The sequence below is a fragment of the Microtus oregoni genome, unplaced genomic scaffold, assembly GCF_018167655.1.
Source record: "Microtus oregoni isolate MIOR12 unplaced genomic scaffold, Mior012 000024F_ref0000369, whole genome shotgun sequence".
Lineage (NCBI taxonomy): Eukaryota > Metazoa > Chordata > Mammalia > Rodentia > Cricetidae > Microtus > Microtus oregoni.
This window is the reverse complement of record NW_024543083.1, coordinates 3,697,689-3,723,669: the sequence shown is the minus strand read 5'-3', so window position 1 is coordinate 3,723,669 and position 25,981 is coordinate 3,697,689. Positions and strand designations below refer to the sequence as shown.

Sequence of the window (25,981 nt, the reverse complement as noted above, 5' to 3'; positions counted from 1 at the left end):
CCCTACCTATCCCTCAATTTCTCAGAAACTTTAATATAACTAACAGACTCTGAATAGCCAGGAGAATTATTAGAAGTAGCTTCTATCTACTTACTTAGCCAACTCTTTTTTTCTTTCACTTAGCACATCTATTCACACTTTTGGAAAATAACGGTCCACAGAAGAAGTTGTCAGAAAGATTTACTAGCAATTGCCTTGTTTATCTAAATAAGAGAACCAGCCAGGGCTATTTAAGGACTAGCCACTCATTAACCACAGAGGCTATTCAAAGAAAACTTTCCCTAAAGTACCTCTAGAAACCAAAATGGACCATGTTCGCAGCAAACATCGTGACAAATAGATATTTGGTATTAATAATACTTAGCAGCTCCTAAATTTATCAAAATACCATATTAGATGTCACGCCAGGCTTTGGGATATTCAAAAAAATATTTTCTAGTGGATTATCATCTTTGTATATACTTGGTCTATCTCTGATGAGTTTGCTTCATGGAGAAGGTTCTTAAGAAAAGAAAGATAAGAATAAACACTGTAAAAGATTTCTTTTCAGCTGAAAACATGGCAAAGTTTTTTGGAATAATTTTGCTGTCTGATCATGATATAACAGATGGGAACAACAAATTATGAGGAAAACTAGAAAATATCCTGATCTTCAATATCAGAGGAAGAACAAATTCTGAATATTAAAAGACAGAGACTTTTAATGTTAAGACCCAAAATTCTTTAGTCAGACAATTAGAACAATATTCTAAGAATATACAGCAACTAAGAAGCCCTGATCTTCCCATTTGTGATTCCAGAAACAATCCTACGCTCGTATATGAAGACCTCTTTCTCGACCCTGCACAATTTAATATTTTAACTATTGAACTGGATTGAACTATATGAAACAGGGTAATTCAATTTCCAGTTGGCATAATCTTTAAAGGATAGTTCTAAAATCTAAATTCTCCTAATAGGCCTGGCCCATGCTTCCTGGAATACAAACCCAAGTAATATAATCAAATGCCATGATGGACAAAAGGGATTGGGGGGCACTATTCTCTGTTCAAAAAATATTTCACCAAATAATGGAAAAAAGATTTCTTTCTGCAAGTGTCTCTCGGCAGTTATGTACAAACCTCTAAGGTGCATTTCGAAGACAGGCATTACACGTGGTCATCCTATCACTACTGTAGAGACCACCCCTGGGAATCCAGGACAGAGCATCAGTGGTTCAAGGCCAAGACTTAGCTTAATTGAGACGTGCGGAACAGATACAACCAGATTCAGAAGCCAGAGTGGAAATACTCAAGGGTAAGAGATGCATCAATTCCAATGCACAAAGAAAAGAGGGCTTTCAAGTAGCCTATCTTTCAACACCTGCCCTTTAAAGAAGCTTTTAAAAAAAAACTGAGAAAAAGAAAGAAAAATGCACTTACTCTTGGGTGAAATGAATGTTAAAGCAGAATAAAAAATCAAATTGGCTAGGAGTCTCAGTACATTTGGAACGGGCTGGGTCACAGCTGGAACTCTGGAAGTATGTTTTTGACTGACAGCTGATTAATAAAAACCAACAGTAACCAGAGGGCTTCAGAAGAAGGTGAATTACAATTGGAGAGAGTCTAGAAATCCTAATAAGAGAAAGAATTCTATTAAAAGAACAGTCCCGCAAGTGAAGACGGATGAAGTATAATGACTTTAAACACATCACTGCACTGCTACCTGGAAGAAGAAGTGACTTGAGAGTGGCCAAGTGTCCTAAGAAAATTGAGCCCCAGAGAACAAGAAGAGGGAAAGTACAAGGTGGTCTTACATGGGAGAATCTTGGGAACTCAGAGACAGATAAGAAATCTATGACTTTTTTTTCATCGCTGAGACCCAAGACTGGGGAGCCATTTGCCAAGCCCACTCTTACGAAGTCTACATGCATGCAGCACACATGTGTGTGGATGTGTGAGTATGCCTGTATGTGCATGGATGCATGTCTTCAATTCTGCTTCAGATGTCAACCTGCTTTCCGTGAGAAGGATGTGGAAGAATAAGAGGAACTTCTTAGAAAGCGCAACCAGACAGCATACTGAACGCCCACATAAGCCACACGGAATGACCACTCGTTATACAGGGAAACTAGGAATCCTTACGTACCGTTCCCATGGCCTGTCAAAGTGCGTCAGCAGCTAAGAAAAGGAGTATACATGAACTTTCCTGATACAGAGCTATTCATGAGTGGCCACTGAGAACAGCAGAACACCCTAAATTCATTTATCATTAATCTCTCCGTGCCTGGAAGGAGCTCTCCCCACCACCCATGTGTGTGGAAGTCAACCTGTGGAGTTGGCTCTCTCCATCTTCCTTTATATGGGTTCTTGGGGTTGACCACAGGTCACCAGGCTTGGTGGCAAGCACCATTACCATGCTGAGCCATCTCACCAGCCCCAGAGCAGGCATCAGGAAAATCTTCAAACGGGTTTTGAACAAGCAAAAGCACTTCCTGATCAAATTAAAATATGAGCTGCAATGAAAAGCTGAAGCAACACTAGGGTTATATAAATATGTATGAAAATGACAAGAACTAGAAGTTTGTCTTTCACAAGGCTAATCCAGAACAGACACATGAGTGAGGCCAATCTGACAGGCCTGAAGCCTTCAGCTCGTTTTCTTGATCCAGATCATCCACCAGGCACATACAGCAAGAATAGAGGGATAAACATATATACAATACGGAGTGGTTCCCATTTCTTTTAATTGGTCCCACACGCAGCTTACCAAATAAAACAAACAAAGGCTTACATGTAGATTCAAACCCATAGGAAGAATATGCAGGAAAAGAGAAGGTGGGGTCCAAGAGGAAGATGAGTTTACACAAAGACAGAAACTCCCTATTGGTATGAAATCTTCTCATAACACGAAGGGATTAAAAGGGAAATTTGGCTGCCACCTACAATCTAGATAACTAACAGCTGAAAGAGTCAGCATTTGATTTGAACAGACTCCCAGGGAAATCCTACACCTCAAAGTAAAATTCACTCCTGCTTAGTTGTTCACAGCCAAAGATTAAATTTAAGTCACATGACCAACCAATCAACTCAACATATTCCTAGTGTCAGGATCTAGGTAACAAAAAGCATTATGAGTATTTGAACAAGAGAAGTATCAATAGGTTTTAGTGATAGCCTGAGCTGATAATACCAGCCACTGTATTCTGACTTCATATAATAAAAATCACAAGTACTTGTGAAATTAACATGAATGTTGGAGTCAGGCCTATTAAAAGTCTAGGTTTATTTAATAACCTTACACCGTTTCCATTACATTACATTATAGAAAGAAACTTACAGAAGTTCATTCTCAAGAGGGTGATTGTTTTTAAAACATTGTAATAATTAATAATAATATCCATTCCATTTGTTTATAGGACAAATAGAATAATAGAACATTTTGCTAAGGTTAAATTTAGATCTTGTTGGCTACTCTAAAATCTAGCAATGCTAATTTTGAAGCGCTTTAGAAATGATAAATCTTCTGATTGTGAAAATCGATGAGCCGACCTCCTGAGCAGCCACCGACTCTACAGAAATCATGTCTTATTTTTAACTCAAATACATAAACTCTTTTTGTGCCAAGAGTAATTCACAATCACATAGCTCAAATAAATTTCTCCCCATTTACTTCTTTGCAGCGAGGCTGGAATTAAAGTGAATAATTTCTGAACGCTGGCCTTTCTGATGTGGGTGGGAACTGCATTAGTATGTAGACCATGCTCAGAGCTGTCTGGACCTATGCAGTCAATATGAAAATGCCTTCCTGAATGCTAATGGAGCTTTATATGTTATCCCAGTCAGGCAACCGAATAAGCCTTTAAGAGCCCATGTATCCTCTCCAGAAACACACTTGTATTAGTTTCTCACATTTTTGTTCTTTCCCCACCTTATTTACCCAACTTTACTTGCTTCTTTACATATATAAGATGGAGGACATGTGTTCTCCAAAAAGTTTCTGCTCCCCTTCAGCCCACATCTGTCTGCCTATCCAAGTACAGGCTCCAACAATGTATTTCAGCACACAGTCTGGAACACCCATGTTGTATTAGGACTAAATTAGATTGTCGCTATACAACCATAGGACTGCCTATGCACAGAAGTGGGCCTTCTATCTCTTTGATCTGGCTATATCCCTGGCATAAAGCCGCTCACAAACTCCCAAGTTTTGCTAACATTGGGACAGTTTACAGCTACGCGTGAGAAGTTACCTGGCATGTACGGCATATATATATATATATATATACACACACACACACACACACACACACACACAACTTAATATGCCTACTCGATGAAATCAGAACAAACAGCAAAACCTGTTCAATCCAGTATCTACAATTATTTTTTTGTCTTAACCTCCATTCAGAATCATGCTTATCTTTGCAAATTTTCCACTGTTTCTTCTCCTTCCTGCATGGTTCCTACCTTCAATGAGAGAATGGCATAAGAAATCAAAAATAAATAAATAAATAAATAAATAAATAAATAAATCTGTGTTTGAGTGTTTGGCAAGTTCCAGGACCCTAGGTAAAGTGTTATATAACACATTTGTCCCTCAATTTTTCTTTCCCTTTTCTTAAGAATTTGCTTCTAGACAGGACCATGCTATGTGGCTCCACTTGCCTCAAACATGTAGTGATCATCCTGCCTCAGCCTCCCACGTCTGGGATGACAGGTGCACATCAGGCTTGACTCTAAGTTTTCGAATCTACAAAATTAGTCATCACACACCAACCGCTGAACTGCCTTTGCCATACGTGGGAATGCTGTTGCTGTTTGTAAAGAAACGCTATGTTTATGGGGTGCCTGGGCTCTTTACATTGCTATGTTTTGTGTCTCTGTAATAACACCTGCTGTAGGCTGTGATACCCAGCCCCTTTTCTCACACTTTATCTTTCCAAACCAACAGATCTTTCTGGCATGATCAATATCAAGAATAAGTGGTGTAATTAATAAAGCCATAGAACTAGGGGGAAATCCCTAATTATTGTCATCAGAGTGATTAGACAGTTTGATAACATTCAATTACATTTGCAGCAGAATCATCCTTTCTCCCTTGCCCATGCGTGTGTGACAACGTTTTGGTAGACAGCTTATGAAATCAAAGGGAAGAAGGGGTGATGTCCTTCTGCTGTTGCTTTTGTTATAAAACCCTCGTTTCAGAGGAGTCTTCTGAGATGTTGGGGCATAAAGCCTCTCAGAGTTTAGAACCACATTAAAGATGTCAGAACAATTAATGAATTGCTCAGAAGAAAAAGAAAACATATAACTTGTTGTTCTCTTCCCTGATTTCCTCAAAATGTATTTTAATCATTGTGAAAGCAATTATTTCTCTCTCTCTCTCTCTCTCTCTCTCTCTCTCTCTCTCTCTCTCTCTCGTATTGGTGATTTGCCTGCATGTATGTCTGTGTGAGGGTATTGGGTCCCCTAGAACTGAAGTTACAGACAGTTGTAGGCTACTATGGGTGCTGGGAATTGAACCCAGGTCCTCTAGAAGAACAGTCAGTGCTCTTAACCACTAAGCCATCTCTCCAGTCCAGTAAAAGCAATTGTTAAAGAAGAAAATACACTGCCATGAAAATTGCTTGGATACTAGAAGCTGCACTAACTTAGAAGAGACATCTAACGTAGCCACTGAGGTATCACATGTTTCTTATGGGGTGCTTCTAGCATTGCCATGCTCAAGAAGGTAGAAAACATAAGGTCCTTGGCCTAAAGATTACTGCACTGTCAAATCTGCTATAGTGTTGATGAACTTCAATAGTATTGTTAACTAAAAATTCTCGTTATTATATAAAACATAATTATATGTGTTAACCCTCACTGTTTGAAAATAATATAAACTCACTGCATTATATCCCATAAATGAAGGCAATTGTTAATCTTTATAATGACATTGGGATTTTGACTGCACTAGACATTGGCGCTAAAATATCACTTGTCTTATTATAAGGAGACTGAATCTCAGGTTTCATGACTATTACATTAGCTACCACTAATTCCATCTTCCTCCTTCACTCCCAGCCAGCCCTATCTGACTTCCTACTGCTTCCCCTTCAGCTCCCCACTTCTTCGTTCAAAAGTTGTAAGCATCATAAATTCCCAAGTTCCTTTCTATTTGATATCACAATCTCTGGCGAAAATTCAATCAAAAGTCTTCCTATTCATCATATATCACAATTTATAACAAATTTAATACTAGGATCTATATAATTTTCTATCCTATATTATCCCGTTGCTGTTGGCACAGATTCTACTACTAAATGCACTTGACTTACCCTGGCTTTTTCTGAATCTTGATGTTTTGCGGCTTATTTTTTCGGTTCAGCTCATTCCCATTCTTAAACCATTTGAATTTGAGTGCAGAGTATTCCGAGCTGGTTTCACACCGAAGCACTAGCTTGGAACCTGCAGCCGACTCCTGGCTTTTCATCTCTTTCAATCGAGGAGGCAAGGCTATAAAGAGAAAGGAAGAAGAAAAACCATGATCATTTGGCCTTTCAAAAGGAAAATTACTAATGTTGAATGAGCTTGATGAAGTCCCATTACCAAAAGTTTTACTAACCAAAGCAAATAATAATAATAATAATAAATGAGTAGACCAAAATGGGTCCCAACTAGGAAGAAAACAAAATGCCCAAATAAAATAAACCCAGCATAGGGGGTGGGGGTAGGGGAGGAGCCTGGATGATAAACTCATCCCTAAAACATATTCTTAGTAACTAGTTCGTGGTTTAACAAAATCAGTGCTGAGATGGGGATGGGGCTAGGCTTTGTCTTTGAGCTGATGGCCCCACATCACACATCTGCTCAACCCTGTAGGAAGGCACCGTCCTGCATGCCCATGTGTTAGTAGGAAACTGATTTCAGAGTAAACGCTGTGAAGTCTACTTTTCCTTTCCTCTTGGTTGTGACATTTGTAGAAAGTAGAATCACGTTCATCTCATTAAGCATCCCAGGTGCCCCCTTCCTGTAGGACACAAGTCCTTCAGCCCCATCACTCCTGACCCAGCCTGCTGTTGCTATCCCAGAGACAGGGAGTGACTGACCACATCAGATGTTCCCCGTTGTCCTGTCCTAGATACAACATGAACTTAGCATTTCTGAATCTTCAGGAGAGAAGCTGTGAAGAACCAAATTGTGCTACTTTACAATTTCCTGCAAAGGATCCATATCATTGTGACTTATGCATAACTGCCTATGGGCAGTTTTGATAGAATATGAATGGATAAAATCGTACAAGGATGAGTAAGAAGTAAAGCAACATAAATATGAACCCATACTACCAAGAAGCTGAGGGATGGGTATAGGTGGCGCCTTGTCTTAAGTGTCTACAAAGTGCATTTGATTTTTCTATTAAAATATTTCCAATTAAAGAACAAACAGATGGCTTTCGTCTACACATACAAACTTACTTAACGATCAACCGTTAGAGAACCCGAGACCTCAACAGCTCGCGGTTTCCACTGAGTCTGGCAAAGGCCAGCGACAAAGTCTACTTTTCTGCTCAGTTCAGGAATTAGCAGGAAATCCCAGAAAACAAACCCAAGCAAACGAGGCTCTGCCTCACAGAAAGGGGATACCTTGCCCACTCATGTTATTTGTTTTTCTATGGCTCTGCCCTTAGGAGGCAAACCCTGAAGCTGTCAACAGTGAGCATGGGAATTAAAGCCAAAGCCTTGGAGGGCTGCAGTCTCATAGAGCCCCCGTATGCACACCTCCTCACTTACTTGGGGGCTGGTGATGCAGCAACACCCTACTGAGACAGACATGGGAGCAAGTTGGAAGACTCGGCTGTTCCCGGCTCTCAGTACTTGGCGATTATGTCTGTCTTATTTCTTGTTCTCCCCACCACCATAGCCGACTGACGGCTCTAAAGTAAAACTTGCTTTATGAACAAATTCCACAGGACTTTTACTTTTGAGATATGGATCGCGGTCCTGCTTTGGAAGTTTTAAGAACACTAAATTCTAATATCCCTGACAAGTGCCTAATATTTATCTCCATCAGCTCCTTAAGATCATTTATAACTTTCCGACTGCGCTGAAAGGCTCAGAAGAAACACACGGGAGAGAGCCAAATGGCATCAAAGAAACTGGCTTGTATATATTAAGTAAAATAAATTGCTGCACGTCTGCACAAACTAAGGGAATGAGTGTGTGCTTTACAACTGGATTTTAAATTGAAGTTGAAATGCCACCAAAATTCTCAAGGTCTGGTTCCCTGCTTTAATAAACAAAATTTCCTATATAGTTAGATATACTTAAAACTCAGCAAGTCTGTGTTCCCTCTTCCACCACTCCAAGCTTTGGCTTATAGAATCCAAGCACAAGTCTGAACACAAACTATAAGACTTTTGTCTCTCATTTGCATAAACATCTTCTCATTGAATAAGTGTCTAGTGCTCTTCATCCATTCGCTTTATCCTTTTCTCTCACATCTCTTTCTCTGCCCGCTTCTCTCTTGGTTTATTTATTTCCTTGTTCTTCAGAGTCTTGATATCAAACACATAAAAACAGATCAGTTCAATAAGGGCTACTCTATAAAATTGTTCTAAGGCTTTAAAAAAAAAAGTCAATGTCATGAATGACCAGAGAAGACTAGGAAGCCAATTAAAAAGAAATTAAACATGACTAATCAGAGTGCAGCTACTGCATGAAACCCACTTGGGGGTGGAGTTGGGGGATAGTTACGTGGGACATTATTGGGACTAGTGAGGGGAATCACAGAAAAAATAATGTACAAGAGTTGAGCTCCGTTCCTCTTGTGGAATTGCTGCACTCAAGTCGAGCAAAAGAATCTTAGAAAGTATTTGTGGACATCTTAAAGGGAATGAGTCAGATATACATGCAAACATACACACTGTATACAAAACAGCATACGCAGAGGAAGGAGGAAAAGAATCTGAGGGGTTTTTTTTGCCTTTGTACCTTTCTCATCTGGTCCTTTCTGACAATAAATGAACAACTCTTGTTTTCAGCAAGCAGGAGCTTCTTTTGCCCTGCAGTACTGGGGGTGAACCCAGGCCACATAGGTACTAGGAAACCATGCTACCACCAAACCTCATCCCAGCATTTAAATACCTTAAGTACCTTTCATCTTTCCCTTTTGAGGATTGGTCCTTTAATGTAGCCCAAGCTGACATGGGATTCATCCTCCTCTTCCCACTAGGATTACAAGAATACTTATCTTCCATTCCTTAATTACTCCCCATTTAGTGACCTGGGTAAGTTTGCAATTGTAGAGATAAATTTTGCAAATAATAATAATCATAATAATAGTAATATAAAAACAAACAAAAAACATCACTGCTGCCATTTAATTCTGAAAATTCTTCCACTGAAATTGTTATGTGGGTCAATGTCATAAACTTGACTTTGGAGCTGATCCCATGGGGTTCTTTGGTAAAAAGAACCACTATCTGTATCTTTCTTGTCCTTACCAAATGGCCCATAGGGTGCGCATACCTTCCCTTAAGAGAAGATACAGAATGCACAGGAGACAAAGGGCTTCGAATATAAGGTCTTAAATATGTCTGTTCCCCCAGCTGATCTGGATGTATAAACATGTATATGTGTGAACACCACTTACACTTTGAGTTTCTCTGTGTGAGGCAGTACCAAACCCCACAGAAGATCAGACTTCCTATCAGCTTGACCTAGTCCTTTGTGACATGGATGACCTTTAAGACATAAGGTCGTCCACTTTGTCAGGAGTCTCTCTTCTTAAGGAACAGAATAAAAAGCATCCACAGTGTAAATGGCGAAGCAAAATCCCAGATTCCCGGTAGTCATGCACCTGCCTCCCTGACTCAAAGGTACTTGAGTAGCCAACAATATCCCTCTTCACACCCGGAGGATCCCAAATTCACGTACATAGAGGACATCCAGGCAATATAAATCCTTCCAAATCAATAGCCTTGAATGTTCCTTAGATTTTTTTTTCACAAAAATACAAAGCAATATTTGATCTTGGATGGTTTGTGTGATTTCTCATTTATCCATAGAGACCATTTTCAGTGGAGAAATTTTGCCAGAAATTATTAAAATAGTTCATTGTAAATGGATTATATTTAAATGTACCTCTCAGACATGTGGTTAATTCAAATAATATAATCCTGTTTATTTCATTTTTTTAAAAAATTTAAACAAGTTGGGTGGTGGTGGCACACATCCTTAATCCTTTTATTGGAGGCAGAGGTAGGAGGATCTCTGTGAGTTTGAAGTCAGCCTGGTCTACAAGAGCTAGTTCTAGGACAGCTAGGGTTGTTACACAGAGAAGTCATGTCTTAAAAACCAAGGGAAAAAAATCTAAACAAGGGTTGAAGTGATAGTGTAGTAGTTAACAGCAATTGCTGCTCTTGCAGAGGACTCTGATTTGGTTTCCAGTAGGTGGCTTACAACTATCTGTAGTAACTCCAGTTCCTGAGGATCTGATGCTCTCTGTTGACATCTGAGAGCAGTGTACACATATGGTGTGCACACACATGGTATGCGTACATATATGCAGGTGAAACATTCAACCACATAAAATAAACCTAAAAAATAATTTTAAACTCTAAATTACTTCAAAACCACTTTTTAAGTACACAGATATAAACTACAAGATCACGGGTGGTTGCTAAACTTGGAATCAATATTTTAAACTAATATTTGAATTTTGAAACTGAAATAAAAACCTTTCCTTGCAATTCTTATCCTAAGAGCAAATGGCCTGTTAATTTAAAGGTGACTGAAGGCAAACTCAATGTCAAGTTTTTTGTTTTGTTTTGCTTTTGTTTTTAACTTGGGTATAAAGAGCTTCTTAGGTGTGATGTATTTAGGTCTGGTCTACCACACTCATGATTTTGCTTTGTAAGAGCTCTAAGGAGGCAATGGTTCTACACTCTGAAATGATCTAATGACAGAATAGGTTTTAAGCAGACGCTTCCAAAATTCCTTCTTCCTAAACTTGATTAACAGTACATGAACATGTCCACACCCTTAGAAATGAATCGACAGAGATGCATTTGGTCAAACAAAATGCAAGTTTGAAAAGATTACAAACTCTAACTCAATGTAAGCAGGTACGCTAAGCATATTAAGTCCCTTTCTGGTTTTCTATTTTCTATAATTGATATGTCACACAGTGGGAGGAAAATGGCAGCAGTCATCCAAAATATTTAGTTTCTCTCTTGACCAAATGAAAACATAAGAGAATATGTTCATTCATTCCAACAATTTAATTGGTAATTAAATATTCATGGTTAGAGACAAAAACGAATTAGCAAGAAGGAAAAAGAACCACTGGACCAATGCAGTTCTCAATCTTCCTTATGCTGTGACACTTTAATACAGTTGCTCATCTTGTCGAGACCCCCAACCATAAAATTATTTGCATTGCTACTTCATAACTGTAGTTTTGCTACCATTATGAATAATAATGAAAACATCTGCGCTTTCTGATGGTCTTAAGTGACCTCTGTAAAAGGGTCATTTGATGCCTCCAAGGGTTGAGACCCACTGAGTGAGAACCCCTGATTCAGGGACCCGTTTTCAGCTTTTCCCCCTGCACTTCTCAGGCCTGCTCACTGCTGCTGCTTCAAGCAGTGCCCTGGGCTGGTGAGAGCAGGAAACGTTGAACATGCACATGTGAGAGACATCCCTGCACGTGATCTCTTTCGATGAAGGATCTAACTGTCAAGAGTTAGCGTGGATCGTTGTGCTTCCTGTTCGGGCAATTGATCTTAAGAGCCTCAGCCTGCTGATCAAATTAAAGAGGAAACCTGCAAAAATACTATCAAATAGCAATGGTGCTTTGGCTGTAGTCCCAGGAAAACCTTTACAAAGCCTGTGCCAACACAGGTGTGTGTGTGTGTGTGTGTGTGTGTGTGTGTGTGTGGCGTGTGTGTGTGTATGTGTGTGGTGTGTGTGTGTGTGTGTGTGTGGTGTGTGTGTGGTGTGTGTGTGGTATGTGTGTGTGTGTGTGTGTGGTGTGTGTGTGGTGTGTGGTGTGTGTGTGGTGTGTGTGTGTGTGGTGTGTGTGTGTGTGGTATGTGTGTGTGTGTGGTGTGTGTGTGTGGTGTGTGTGTGTGGTGTGTGTGTGTGGTATGTGTGTGTGTGTGTGTGGTGTGTATGTGTGTGGTGTGTGTGGTGTGTGTGTGTGGTGTGTGTGTGTGTGGTGTGTGTGTGTGTGGTATGTGTGTGTGTGTGGTATGTGTGTGTGTGTGGTGTGTGTGTGGTGTGTGGTGTGTGTGGTACGTGTGTGTGTGGTGTGTGGTGTGTGTGGTATGTGTGTGTGTGTGTGGTGTGTGTGTGTGTGTGTGGTATGTGTGTGTGGTGTGTGTGTGTGTGTGTGGTGTGTGTGTGTGTGTGTGGTGTGTGTGTGTGGTGTGTGGTGTGTGTGGTACGTGTGTGTGTGTGTGGTGTGTGTGTGTGTGTGTGTGGTATGTGTGTGTGGTGTGTGTGTGTGTGTGTGTGTGTGGTGTGTGTGTGTGTGTGTAAACCTAAGCATGAGGGATGGAGAGATGATGAGTCATTAGAGGACTGACTACACAAGCAAGGAAACACTGAGTTGGGAACCCCACATAAAAAGCCAGGCACAGTGGTACACACCTGCAAACCCCATGCTAAAGCAAGACAGCTGACTACATGGCCAGCTAGACTAGCCAGATTGGTGGGTGAGCTTCAGGTTCACTGAGGCCATATCTCAAAAAAATAGAATGGACATTGAGGAAGACATCAGATATCCACCCCTGGCCTCTATAGGCATGATGTCCATGTGCAAAAAAAAATGCACATACAACGAATAAGAAAAGAAGTAAGAGCAGAAGGAGAAGGAGGAGGAATCAGAAAGACACTGGTAAGGAGGAGACTCAGACCATAATTGACTTTTCAAGAGTGTATTAACTGGGATTAAGGGGCTCTTTGGCATATTTTGTGCTTTTGTGTACTCTAAGGGACCCAAGATCTTATACTGCACTGTTATACACCACTCATAAAATGTCAAGCCAAATGGAAGCGTATGAAGTGTACTCTTTTTCACTTTGACTTCATTGTGTTATTCCCATATATGGTTCTCACTGTTAGAGTGTGGTGCTCTGCCTCAGCTAAGGCCCCTGTCCTGCATCGTCCACAAATGGATCTCAGCAGCCCTAAGAGTCTGCTCACTGTGCACCTCCCATGCTGCAAGAGTGCCTACATGCAACCCTCATCCCTCTGCCTTCAGCTCTCAGGGGCTCCTCTTCATCAGCCAACCCCAGTCTACACGGCTTCTTCTACATGCCTCCCCCTGAAATGAACTTTGCTGTCACACATCCTCAAATGCCCTATTTGTGTTCGATTCCCTTTCCCCTGAGCAGTCCCGGTTCAGACAGCACCTAAGGTGGATGGTTACTATGATCACCTCCTGATGAGGAAACGGAGGCTTGTGCTCACAAGTGTGGCTTCTGGAGAACCAAGGCTGGACCGAGCACGTTTCTACATTGTGGCCCCTTTGTCAGGCTTGAAGGGGGTAGCAATGGAGTGGGGAAAGGACGGTAGACTGAGAATTAGGAAAGGTCACTTGAATTTCATGACAGAGCAACTACAATCATTTGTAAGTTCTTAGAATGAACTATAAAAGCCAAATCGCTTTTCCATATACACCTATAAGAGACTTACAACACTGTAAATCTCTCCAAGGCAAAAATGCATGCAAATTTTTAGGTCAGAGAAAGTTTTCAGACCCAAAACTGATGCTATGTTTGTTGCAATTCATCGCCCTTCTTTTCTTAACATTTCAAAGTCTTGATCCACCCAGGTCACTGACCTGGGGTTACAAGAGTGTACCAACTGACTCACCTCACAACTAGAGCTGCTTAAGACACTCACCGACTCCCAGTAGTTCACTTAAAGCAAATGCACACAGATACTATTATAGTGTTCTGCAAGGCAACAGAATGGTGCTACACTAAGTTCCTTTCAGCTCCTCCAATGGTAAATCCCCTTAGAATGGTAACAGCTAATTGAACATCTGCTAGGTGCCAGGCTCTGGTCTAAGAGCTTTATACTCATTACCTCTTGTTATATAACAATTCCAAGGCACCAGGGTTATTATCCTCACACCAAATATGCAGATAAAGAAATGGAACCCGGGAAAAACAGTTACCTGCCTGTCATCACACAGCTGGTATTGGGGAGCCAGCCCCTGAAGATACAGACTTAAGTGTAGATCCCTTCCTTTTAATGACCAAGCCAGAAATGGTTCCATGCAAGTCTCTGTATCTTATGGTGAAAATGTCCTCAAGATTGAAATAAATGAGTTCTTAATAGTGAGTATGTTTTCAAAAAGAAAAAAATCTGTGCGATAGCAAGTGGTTGATCATTTCTGTACTCATTGCAAACACAAAAGACACTCTGGGAGAAAAGGGTGATACGCACAATTGTTGCATTTTCTGAAAAACCTTGATGACTTATAAGAAAATAAAAGAAAGCAGAATACTTGAAATTGCTATGATAAAAATGCTTTAGAATCCGTGGCTGTCCATCTGCCATACAGACCACGTGCCACAGGGGTCAAGGAGCTCTGTCTCATGCTGGTGTTCACTGAAATGCGATAACCCCTACGTGAGGACACAGTAACAAAAGGGTTCTAACAGATTAATGTCACCCTGTCAAGGTGGAGAGGCAACACGCCATGACAATGGAGTGTTCGATTAAGTCGTGGCCAGGTTGCCAACAGCTTGACGGTTGAGTGTTCAACAGGCCTGACTAATTAGCGCTGTGGCCACAGCTGCCCCCAGTTAGAGACCCTCTCCCTCAGCTCAACAAAGACATCTAGCCGGCTTCTCGGCAGGCTGTCCACTTGGCGTGCATGTGCCAGGGAGGAGTTTACCTGATGGTGCCTGGCAAATTTCTGGTGATGTGAGCTTAGAAATTCTAGGTTTTCTGTGGTCAAAAGTAAGTAAGTTTTCCTCCCTTGTTTGTCATACTGACCTGTGACATTACCAGAAAAAAAAATTAGGAAAACTGATGTAGATAGCATCCTATTTGGTTTTTCCTTTTGTCTTTTTTCCTCCCCCCCCCCCCCCCCAGTTTTCTTTCCAAGTTCTGAAGCATTTCTCACTTGAGTAACCAGGTAAGCTTGAAAGACATCTTGTTAACTGATAACACTGCAATATTCGCTTTACACTTGAAAGAGGGAATTTCATTTACATTTTCTAAACTACACAGGCTTTCTGCGAACACTAAAGATCGTTTGGCTCACACTGTTACCGACAGTCTGCGGACAGCTGAACAAAGGGACCCTTATCATTTTATACTTCTGCTCCATGGGGAAGGTCAGAAGGAGAAAGCTTCATATCTTCGGGTTCTTCAGGATAAGGATTTGTTGAAAAGGTGGCAACTGTGTAAAAGGATACTAAAACATTAAACATCCAAAGGGAAGCCAGTTTAAAAGAAAAGAACCAGAGATCGTGGAATCCCAAAGAACAAGCACGGAAAGGAACTGTGGTCCTTTAAATCATGAAAACTCACAAAAACCCAAAACATTTTTTTAATGGAGTCACAGGACAGTAGAATTCATGGAAAACTTTTGACGTACAAAGCAAGTAGTTTTAGGATAAAAAGGGAAACAAAGTTTTTGCATAATAAGTGTAATTTGGAAAATGCTTATTCTGGGAGGCTATACGGGAAAGTGATTCAGGAAGCAGCATATAAGGGCGTGCAGTGTGGAAAAATGAAAAGCACAGGCTTGGGAGTCAGCCAGGCAGACCTGGGTTTCAGTTCTTCATTTCCCACTGAATGCTCTACGACTGGACAACAGGTTTTCTGGATGGAGCTGTAGCCTGCTGATTTGCAAAGTGGGATTCTACTTCACAGAAGCTGAGGAGAACCAAGGTACTGTGTCTTGCTTTGAATGGGAGGTTTCCAGCATGCGGAAGTTTGACTTCGGACAGAAGCTGGAGGGCTAGTGTGATACAAAGCTCATCTTCAACATGTAGCCCTGAGTCCAATACCCGGTACCATGCAAAAAGAGAAATGGCATGTTCATAGAGAATGGAGAGAATTGATGATCTGCGATCCTCGCTTACTAGCATTTTCAATACAGACTTCAGGTTTAGATGCTTAAGGCTTCATTCAGTGAGGGCAAGTTTAGTGGTCACCCTGGGACTATCCAGGTGGCACTGTATATACTGCTATGACTTAGCCTACTGTTCAGGGAGGAGTTTAAGACGTCATCTCATCTCAGCGCTAAACGGTGGTGAGATCTTAATGAGCTCTGCCGTTTGGCCAAAGGCCTGTATCTTCTTTTGAGCAGTATAATTGGATTACGGAACATTAAAGGAACTCTGTCTTATCGTTGTAACCAGTCTGTAAATCTAAAATCATTTCCCCCAGAACTCATGGTGAGTTAGTTCAATTTTACAGTAAGCAGCTCTGTCCTGTGTTCCCATAAAACCATTACTATCCATTTAATTCAGTGCTTGCTATTTTTATAGGTATTTGTTCCAAGGGGATGAAGAGCTCGCTCTTTTGTCATCTACGACATCTTTTTATCCTCTGTAACTAGCACGGCAATGTTCGCTCAGTGGAAGAATAAAATAAGCAACATTACACCCTGGCTCAAATTCTCTGCACCGAACAAGCTACTCTTTTCCTTCTAATGCACGGGATGTCTATTAAAAAACATACTGGATTTATTGGCTCTATCCCTCCTTTCCTGTTCATGTCACATTAACACTGTATACTCTGTTCTTCGCACCAGACATTGGCCCCCATCTGCACTCTGCCTAGGATCCAGATCCTTGGTCATTCAAATAAATAACTTCATTCTTTTAGACATTTCATGACTTTCAATCATGCACATGTTATTGTGCCCTCTTCTGGAGCAACCATGACTTTAGCTCTTCGACATACAGGCGTCAATAAGACTAACATGGTCCCCAGCATCCTGAAACGGCCATCCTGGTTGCGGAGAAACAGATAAAGGACACACGAACTGATTACACTGTAATCCGATTTATAAACTAAATCTTTCATCAGCACAGTCTGAGAGGACAAGAGAGCTATATTTGGGTGGCTGTGTACATCCAGCTTCATCATGAAGCTTTCGCATCAAATTGATCTCGAAAGCAGATCATTAAATCTATATACAACCCACCAATTAATATTAAGTCGTTAGATACTGTTGCATTGATGTAAAGTCACTTTGAAAGACTAGAGTAACAATTTCTTTGGTAAATTTTAGCCATTTATCAAGCTTTCTAAACCAACATAAGGTTTTAAAGAAACAGCCTTCTTGGAGCTGACACCAAAAGAAAGAACACTTCATTCCTGTGGCAGGCAGAATAATGACCCACAGATACTTAAATAGTAATCCCCAAAGTCCACGAACGTCACTTCGCATGCAGAGACTTGACGTTTGATCTTGGCCAAAAAGCCTAGAAGCCATGCAAAGAAGACCTGGAGAAATATGCTTGAGGTTAAAGACCTTAAGCAAGGCAGACTATGCTGCCATCCGCAGGTGCTCCCATCTCATCCTGTGAGCCTGAAAAAAAGACCATCTCTCCTCCTTAGTGTAATAAAACGCACCAGTGTCAAAGGAGAGGAGGCCGCAGTCAAGGAATTCAGGCTGCCACGAGAAAGCAAGGGCAAGATGGATGCTCAGGTAGAGCCTTCTGCAGCCTTGGGGCCATCATCTTATTGAGCCTGGTGAGTCCCATTTGAACTGAAAAGCAGCAACTTCACATGAACCCTTAGGTTAAAAAGTCTGTTACAAAAGCAACAGAAAATCAGTGCAGTTCTCCAAAAGACAGATAAGTCTGGGTGCAGTTAAGCATCTTCACCTTCCCAATATTCTACTCCCAGTCCAGAAGAGAAACCCTCAAATGGCTACAGATGTCAAGGGATGGAGGTAAAAACCAGTGGATGCTCAGGAAATGAAATTCAGCCCCAGCCACAGACTCCAGCAACCATTCATCCCTTTCACTTTGGTTTTCTGCAATTGTGGAACCATTCTTCAAGCTACTAGGCTTCTAAGGTAGCCACAAGAACCAGTCCTTCTTCAGGAGCATTGTGATGGGGACATAGATGCAATCACTGCATTCATTCTATGCTTTAAGCATGACTATTGCATAAATATTAGCAGCCTAATGACAACAGTATACAGTCTTTTAAATCAAGAAAGGACTTCTGCCGACACTTCCAAGGCTTTGCAAAGGTTTGAGTTTCAAGACACCAACCTTATATAAAATTGGTAGGAACGTGCTTTAATCTGACTTTTAAGTTAACAAGCCTATTTTTTCCCTAGTGACCATGCAATTTACGGAGCAATCAATTTTGTAAGTTTTGAAAACTATCACTTACTAACCAAATTTTAATAAGTAGGACAACGCAAACGAAATTCCCAAATGAAGACTTCAGAAATTAGCATTCCATTCAGCTCTGGGGTGGAGCTAATGAAATCCCTCACCCATTGCTATTTAAACTCAACTTCTCCAGAAAGCTGCTTCTTGCATAACTTTGGTATACCTCAAATGTCTTACATAACACAAGGGAGCATTCCTTTACCACAGAACCAGAAGGGCTCAGCGAGCTTGGAGAAGTATGACCAAATCAACTTGTAACGAGGAAAATCCTCCTAAAATGAATTCAAAAGCTGTGGAAATATAAACACTTAAGAACCTAGTGTGGCTCAGCTAACAGGCGGGCCCTGAGGGCCAACACTCCGAACAACACTTGGGTTTAAGCATCCAAAAAGACTCAAGAGTATTAATTATGATGGTAGCAAAAACAGGGGAAGACATAAAATGTCACGAGGTTCTGTGAGTCTGCATTCCCCTCACACACAGGCCCTATGTATGAGATCTGCTGTCAGTACATGAGGATGGGAAGCCAGAGGGGACAACATATTCTGTCTAAAGAGAAAGGCTTTGTAATCCAAGATCTTACAGAAAAAGCTGATAGTGACAGATACACCTTCCTTACTACCTTAGTGCACAGCCATTCAAGCGCCCTAAGAAGAAAAGACTACCCCCTTCGTCCTTTTACTTTATAATTGCTCCCAGGGAAGCAAGAATATTAATGTCTACAGGGACCTCAGGAGCTCCAGCACTGATCTGCCCTGTTGGACCCCGACCTTAGTTGCTTTTCTCAAAAATGGCACAAACGTGTATTCAGCCGGGACATGGATAACATGATTTCCCATGTGTTCATGCTATCTCCACGCCACTATATTTCAGTTTATTTCATGACCATTGCCTACCCCCAACATCCCCCCCCCACTCCTATCCCCAGATCTTCCAAGAAGGGAACTGTGATAGTGTTTGGCAATCACAGAGCCAATGTAACCACTCAATTACAAAGTGACCACAAAAGTGGGAAAGCGGGGAAAGAGTTAGTCAACCACAGAGGCAACACCACAAACATCACAGGAAAAGAGGAAGCACTGAGAAGAACTGGACGTCATGAGGGTGGCAGTGCTCAGCATGGATGTCCATGCCAGGGGAGTCTGTCCAGCCAGAATGGGCTCTGTCAAAAGCTGACTGCAACACTTGGGTAAGCATTAGATCATGAACGAGAAGAAGGCAGATTCCTAGGGAGCAAGGAAAGGGATTTAAAATTTGTTATTAGCTTTAGTCTGTTCAGCCTTGGGTGTGTTTAGGGCTCACATCTATTAATTAGATGTCTTTTTTCCCCCTAATAGTAGAGAACAGCCAGCTCTTTAAGATGGGAGCTTAAACTGGGTTTCTCATGCTTTGGCATTCCGAGCAGTGTTTGGGGCTCAACAAGTTCTGAAGTAGCCAATAAACGTGTAATATAAAACACATCCAGCAGAGATTATACAAATGAATTGCTGAACTTGGGGTATGTTTGGATATATATGTGGGTACATTTATCAAAAGTCTTTTTAAAAGCATGCTTAAAATAAAACAAAAAATTTAGGTGTTAGTATTTAGGTACTGTCCAACTCCCCTCCACAGTTTGAGACAGTCTCTCACTGGCCTAGAAATGGCCAAGTAGGTAAGGTGATGGATCAAAGAGCCCTGGAGATCTGCCTGTCTCTGTCTCCCAGTACTGTAGCTTTCAGTGCCACCACCAGAACCAACTGAGGCTCATAGAATATAAAATTAAATACATAATCATGGACTACACCCCCCTTAGGAATCAAAACAGCTACATCTATCCATGTTTTTGTTTTGTTTCTAGAAGAACTGTTTAAAAACTCTCCTCTTGGCAGGATGGGGGAGGCTAGAGAGATGGCTTAGTGGGTAAGAGCACTTGCTGCTGTTGCAGAGGATCCAGGTTCAATTCTGAGCACTGACCCAGGCATCTCACAAGAGCCTGTAACTCCAGCTGCAGGGGATCCTATGCCCTCTTCTGGCCTCTAGACACTAGGCATGCATGATACAGATACACACATGTAGGCAAAATGCCTATACATATAAATTGAAAATAAGTAAATCTCTTTTTAAAATATCCTCTTCTTTATAATTTCATGAATCATGGCATCATGATCCTAATGGTTGTTGGTGATTTTCAAGACTAATAAAGATAGATGGGATTAAAATATCTTGAAAATCCAATAAATAAATAAATTGGAATAATACACTACAGTTGGACAGGAAACTATGCTGGGCATCAGAAGTATAATTATTCTAGAAAGAAGGAAATTTGGGCACAATGAAGGAAATCCATACAGTGATATAATGATATTATATATTAGACTTTTATATTATATAATATGATACTATGCTATGTTTAGACTTGCTTATGTTGTATGGATGACACTACAAACAATTTGTCCCCTGTGGTGACTCTGAGGTCATTTATACTGTATATAAAACTGGGATCTCATGTTGAGAACTGCTAAGCAACCCTCCAGTCCAAATGGAAAAGTTGAGGAAATGAACTCCAGAAAGACTCAAGGATATGCTGTTAGAAGAGAGGCCACTTGTTGGTTCCCAGCCGCCCGGCTAGTTTAGACCCAAAATAATCACACAGAAACTGTATTAATTAAATCACTGCTTGGCCCATTAGCGCTAGCTTCTTATTGACTAACTCTTACATATTAATTTAACCCACTTCTATTGATCTGTGTATCACCACATGGCAGTGGCTTACCAGCAAAGTTTTGGCATGTCTGACTCTGGTGTCTTCATGGTTTCTTTCTGACTCTGCTTTTCTTTTTCCCAGCTTTCTGCCTAGCTTTTCCTGCCTATCTAAGTTCTGCCTTGCTATAGGTCCAAAGCAATTTCTTTATTCATTAATGGTAATCACAGCATACAGAGGAAAATCCCACATCAGTGTGCCACTTACATTGTGATTCTAAAATACGTTGCACTTGTTTCTTTGAAAGGGGAAGTGAGAATAATGAGAGTAGACCCAGATGAGAATACTTCAGGAACAAAGTCAGACACACAAAATTTTAGATGTAGTCTAAAGAAGACTTTAAGAAAAACAGAGGATAGGAAGAACATCAAAAAGGCTTTGCAGTGAACCCCATGAAACACCTGCATGGATCCCAGTTGAAACCTGGATTCCAGCTCTGGCCCTGCCTTCTAGGTGTAGATCCACAATTTGAAGACACACATTGTGACATATTCTACTTGTTCACTTCTATCATCTCACTGTGGAATTTCTATTCAGCTTTACTTGAGTTGAGGATGATTCAATTCACCCTCATTAGCAACACGAAGAAAAAGCTGGATTGAGTTCTCAAATAGAGCCAGGTAAAAATCATGGCCAAGAGGAGTGGGGGTATGTACAGGATAGCCTAGGAGAGAGATGAGTCAAGACAAATCTAGACTCTGGCCCCTGCCTTGTTGTGTGATGCCAAAAGTGTTCATGAATGCTCTGCTGAGGGAAAGAGCAGGCACGAAGATGGACCTTGAGCTGAAGAAGGAACAGGTCAAAGCCCCAAGCTAAGACCTGAAAGTGAGTACCTGCTCGGCCAGCTGTCAAGTGGTAATGGCCCGGGATACTGAGGTGAGGGGGTAATGCAGAAATTCTTCCATGAACAATATTTATTACCAAATAAAATAAATTTATAAGCATTTCAAACTGCCAAAGAGCTAAGATCCCAAAATAACTCCAGTGAGTAAGGAAGGCTAAGCAGGGATTCATGACACGGGCCAACATGCATTATTACAGGTTTCAGGTGGAGATGTCCTTGTTGAACCTTTAATTAAAAGCACTGACCTTACTGACTTACTTTATTGTCTATGAAGCAGTATGAAAACTGTACCAAGTTCATTCCTAACTTCAACCCTCTGAACCCACCTTTTCCCCCCACCACACTCTTTTCCAGGTCCTACTAAGCACAGCTCACATGTCCGCGTGTGGGATTTCTGCCCAGATCATCACAAGTAAACTGCTTCCTTCTTCAATGAACAGTCAGGGCTAAGACAGGCCCTCTATCAAGGTTTAGAGAGGAGTAGCATTGTGAACATGATGAACTCACACACCAGCACCACTCCGCTGTGCACCATTAACCATCATCATTATTCACATTAGCATGATGACCTTATCATTGACTACCTAAACAATCCACAGCATCAATAATTCAGTGACACTTTATCTTAAAGAAAGGTTTCCTTTCAAAACAAGGGTCAATATTTAGTTAACTCTTAACTCGGATGTCTAATTAGCAATGACACGTCATATAAGTGTTTGAGTTTTAACATGTATCTTAATAATCTTAACAACAGAGTAGAGCAAGTACGTATTTCAAAGTGCCAGTTAGGGACTGGGATGTAGTTCGGTTGGCAGAGCACTTGCCTAGCACCCATGAAGTCTTGGGCCCCTGCACTCAAGATATAGAAACGGGAGGATGAGGAGTTCGAGTCTAGGTCATCTTTGGCTACATGAGACTCAAAAACTGATAAAAAGAAAAAGAAATCCCATTTAAAAATTTCTCTGATGAACTGAATGAAGTACAAGTAGAAAACAAATCTTAAAGGAGGACGGCAAAGCCTAGTCTTTCTGAAATTTTGTATATATACCTTGTTTATATACAAATTAACACAGTACAGGTTTCTTGCAGATAATAATTGTGTATGTTCTATTCATTATTTTACTCTGGCACATTGGACAGTATAAAAAAGCAGATTTTGCCCTTAATAGTTCCTTGTTAAATAAACTAATATGCAAGAAACTAGGGACCTCTCTATAAGCCTGTTTTCCTGGTAAATTATGAAAGAATGTCACAGGAAATAAATTCACTGACGATGATGTCTGTGTGGAGAAAAAAGGCGAACATGTAATGATCATGTCTATAACATTTTTCTGATAGACGCCAATGACGTGTCTGCTGGGCAATCTCTTCTTTTTGAAAAATAGAAAACATTCGCAAATTAAAACAAGAATCCTTTTCCTCTCTATTTCCATGATGTTCAAAATATTTTAAGGGGTTAGACATTACATTGTATCCCTGCTTTGACCACACAATGGAGATCTGGCATGCAGTAGAGTGGAAGGAGGCGAAAAGGAAAATTGTGTCTAGAATTTTAGAATGTTTCAATCTTTTCCGTGCCTAAAGCCCAGGGTACCATATTTCCTCTCAGGACACTTAGGATATCAAAGAAACACCGGGATAACAGCTGCATTTAAGAGCAGTATTTTTCATTGTCTTACGAGGTATTTGTTACAAGTTGAGTTTATCCCGATGAGTTGTTCTTTGCATTTACCAAGCTATTTATTTACAACATCATATGTCCATCCCATAAGACATTTATCTAGCCAGCGGTAGATTCAAATTAATGAATTCTTATTGTGGAATAGAAAAGAACAAGAAAAAAAAATGTAAGATAAAAGTTTAATTAAGTAAGGGGGTGTTACAAATGTCCTTTAAGCAAGGGACTGATGTGGTTCAACTCCCACTTTGCAGGATAACTAACTTTGCAGCACGGAGAACGGACTGGCAGTGGAGATAAAGCTGAAAGCAGAGGGAAAGCAGATGACTAACGCTAACGCTAACGAGAGCTAAGCCGAGGACTGGATGGTGGTAAGCTCGGGATTTGCCCAGGGGAATGTCTGAGTTATCAGAGAGACACCTTGCTCTACTGCAGGCATAGAAAACACAGCAGAGAGTAAAGGATTTGTCTTCATGGAACTTCACTCATTCAGAATATTCGTCTTGAAAACCCACTGTCATGTTTACTATCGACTGAGCTCTGATTATACAGTCACAAGTCCCAGACAGAGTCACGAATGCTTATTGCCTCCAAGATGATGCTGTGGTCCAGTCTCGGCTTTATGTGTGTGCCAGGCTCTTTCCCAGTGAGAAACCTGTTCTTGGAAAAACAATAAACAAGACCACAAGCCTCCCCAACAGGAAACGACAACTTGGCTTAGGATTTGTGTAGGGAGAGAAGTGGTAGAAACCGGAGGAGAAAGACAAGGTTGGCACCATCATGGGACAATTGCAGGCTGCCAACCAGAATGACTCCAAGTCAAAGAAAGATGTAGGCCATCCTAGAGAACCAGGTCAAGGGGTTCTTAGCTATTGAAAAAAAAAAAAATCTCCTACACATAGAGCAAATTTCAGCCCTCAAGGAGTTTTCATAACGTAACTTTACCCTTGTCTTTTCTCCACCCGCAGAAGTAGCTCCTCTGAAATAGGTGTTCTGACACCTGCCATGTTGGCTTGGGTGTATTCCTACCACTTGCCCCTTGGAAATAGCCGAGGTTCTTTAAACTAAGGGCCATGACTCAGAGCTTTTCTGTCTACAAATTAACTTAGGAACGTATGGCTACCCCAGTGCAAAGTCCAGATTCCACAGTGTAAATGAAGCTCAAGACAGTCAAAAGGTCTCGGTGAGTTAGCATGCTTTTGAAGACAAGGGTGATAACAGCTCACTTGTAAGGAATGGGACTTGGAGATGGAGGGTGACTTTAAACACGCAGGAGCAACTATCAAGAGAGAACGGGCTCTTTCATAAGCAAGTGATTCCCAAGCCAGCAGAGCTGACTCCCTCCTGCTCATATCCTCAAACACATTACTTTTTTTTGCTTTAATAATACCCCGGCATTAAGACTAACGGAAACACCTGGAGTTAATTTTAACACTACTTTAGCCCAGGATATAGCCCAAATCCCAGTAGGCTGAAGCTCACCTTTGACCTGCCAAATCTGATTACTCGAGTCCAGCATTTCTCGGGGCTCCACAGCTGTCCCCCCTCCCGCCCCCCGCCCTCCAGCACATCTAAGTCTCTGGCCAGAACTCTGGCAGCAGTAAGAGCATCCATGGCCTGACTCGGGTGGACTGTCAAGTCCTTCAACCTGTCTGCGTAGTACATACGCCTCAAGAGACAGCGAGGATGTTTGTAATGCTGATGACCAGACACAGTCACTGCTGTGTAAAACAGCAATCTCAACTGCTACCACATTTGACAGAGGCTTTGAACGAAGGGATATCAAAGTCTGTCAGACACAGGCGAGATGGGAAGTAGAGCATCAAGTCCATCATGTCTATGGTGGAGAAACGGTGGCAGCAGACAGTAGACACTGAGGATGGAGCCTGGACCCGTCCTGATTGGGAAAACTTAGTCAAATCTTACAGCATATTTTCTCTTTCAGACTAAAGATTGGGAAAGGCAGGAGAGAGATCGGAGATTAAGCCTTGAGCCTCGTCTTCATCCACTGTTCTATTGCTGTGAAGAGATACCACTGCCCAGGCAACTTCTATAAAAGAAAGCACTGAACTGGAGATTTGCTTAAAGTTTCAGAGGTTTAGTTCATTACTACCATGGCAGGGAGCATGGCGGCATGCACGGTACTGCAGCAGTGGCTGAGAGCTACACTGTGATCCCTGGGCCTGGCGAGGGTTCAAACCTCGAAGCTCATCTTCCAGCATGGCCACACCTCCTATTGCTTGTAATCCTTTCAAACAGTTCTATTCCCTAGTGACCAAGCATTCAAATATATGGGCCCATGAAGGGGCTATTCTTATTCAAACCGCCACAGGCCTCATGCCCTCTGGACTCCACGAGCTGTGTC

General features: G+C 41.3%; 1 protein-coding gene across 5 annotated transcripts in view; it reads right to left on the bottom strand.

The window, feature by feature from the left end:
• Window positions 1-25,981, bottom strand: part of Nrg1 (neuregulin 1) — a 996,124-nt gene that overhangs the window by 147,098 nt on the left and 823,045 nt on the right. For all 5 annotated transcript variants that reach the window (XM_041673676.1, XM_041673682.1, XM_041673680.1 and 2 more), the window contains exon 2: window positions 6,302-6,479. In XM_041673676.1, coding sequence (XP_041529610.1) covers window positions 6,302-6,479 — 178 coding nt within the window. The remainder of the gene's footprint in view (window positions 1-6,301; window positions 6,480-25,981) is intronic.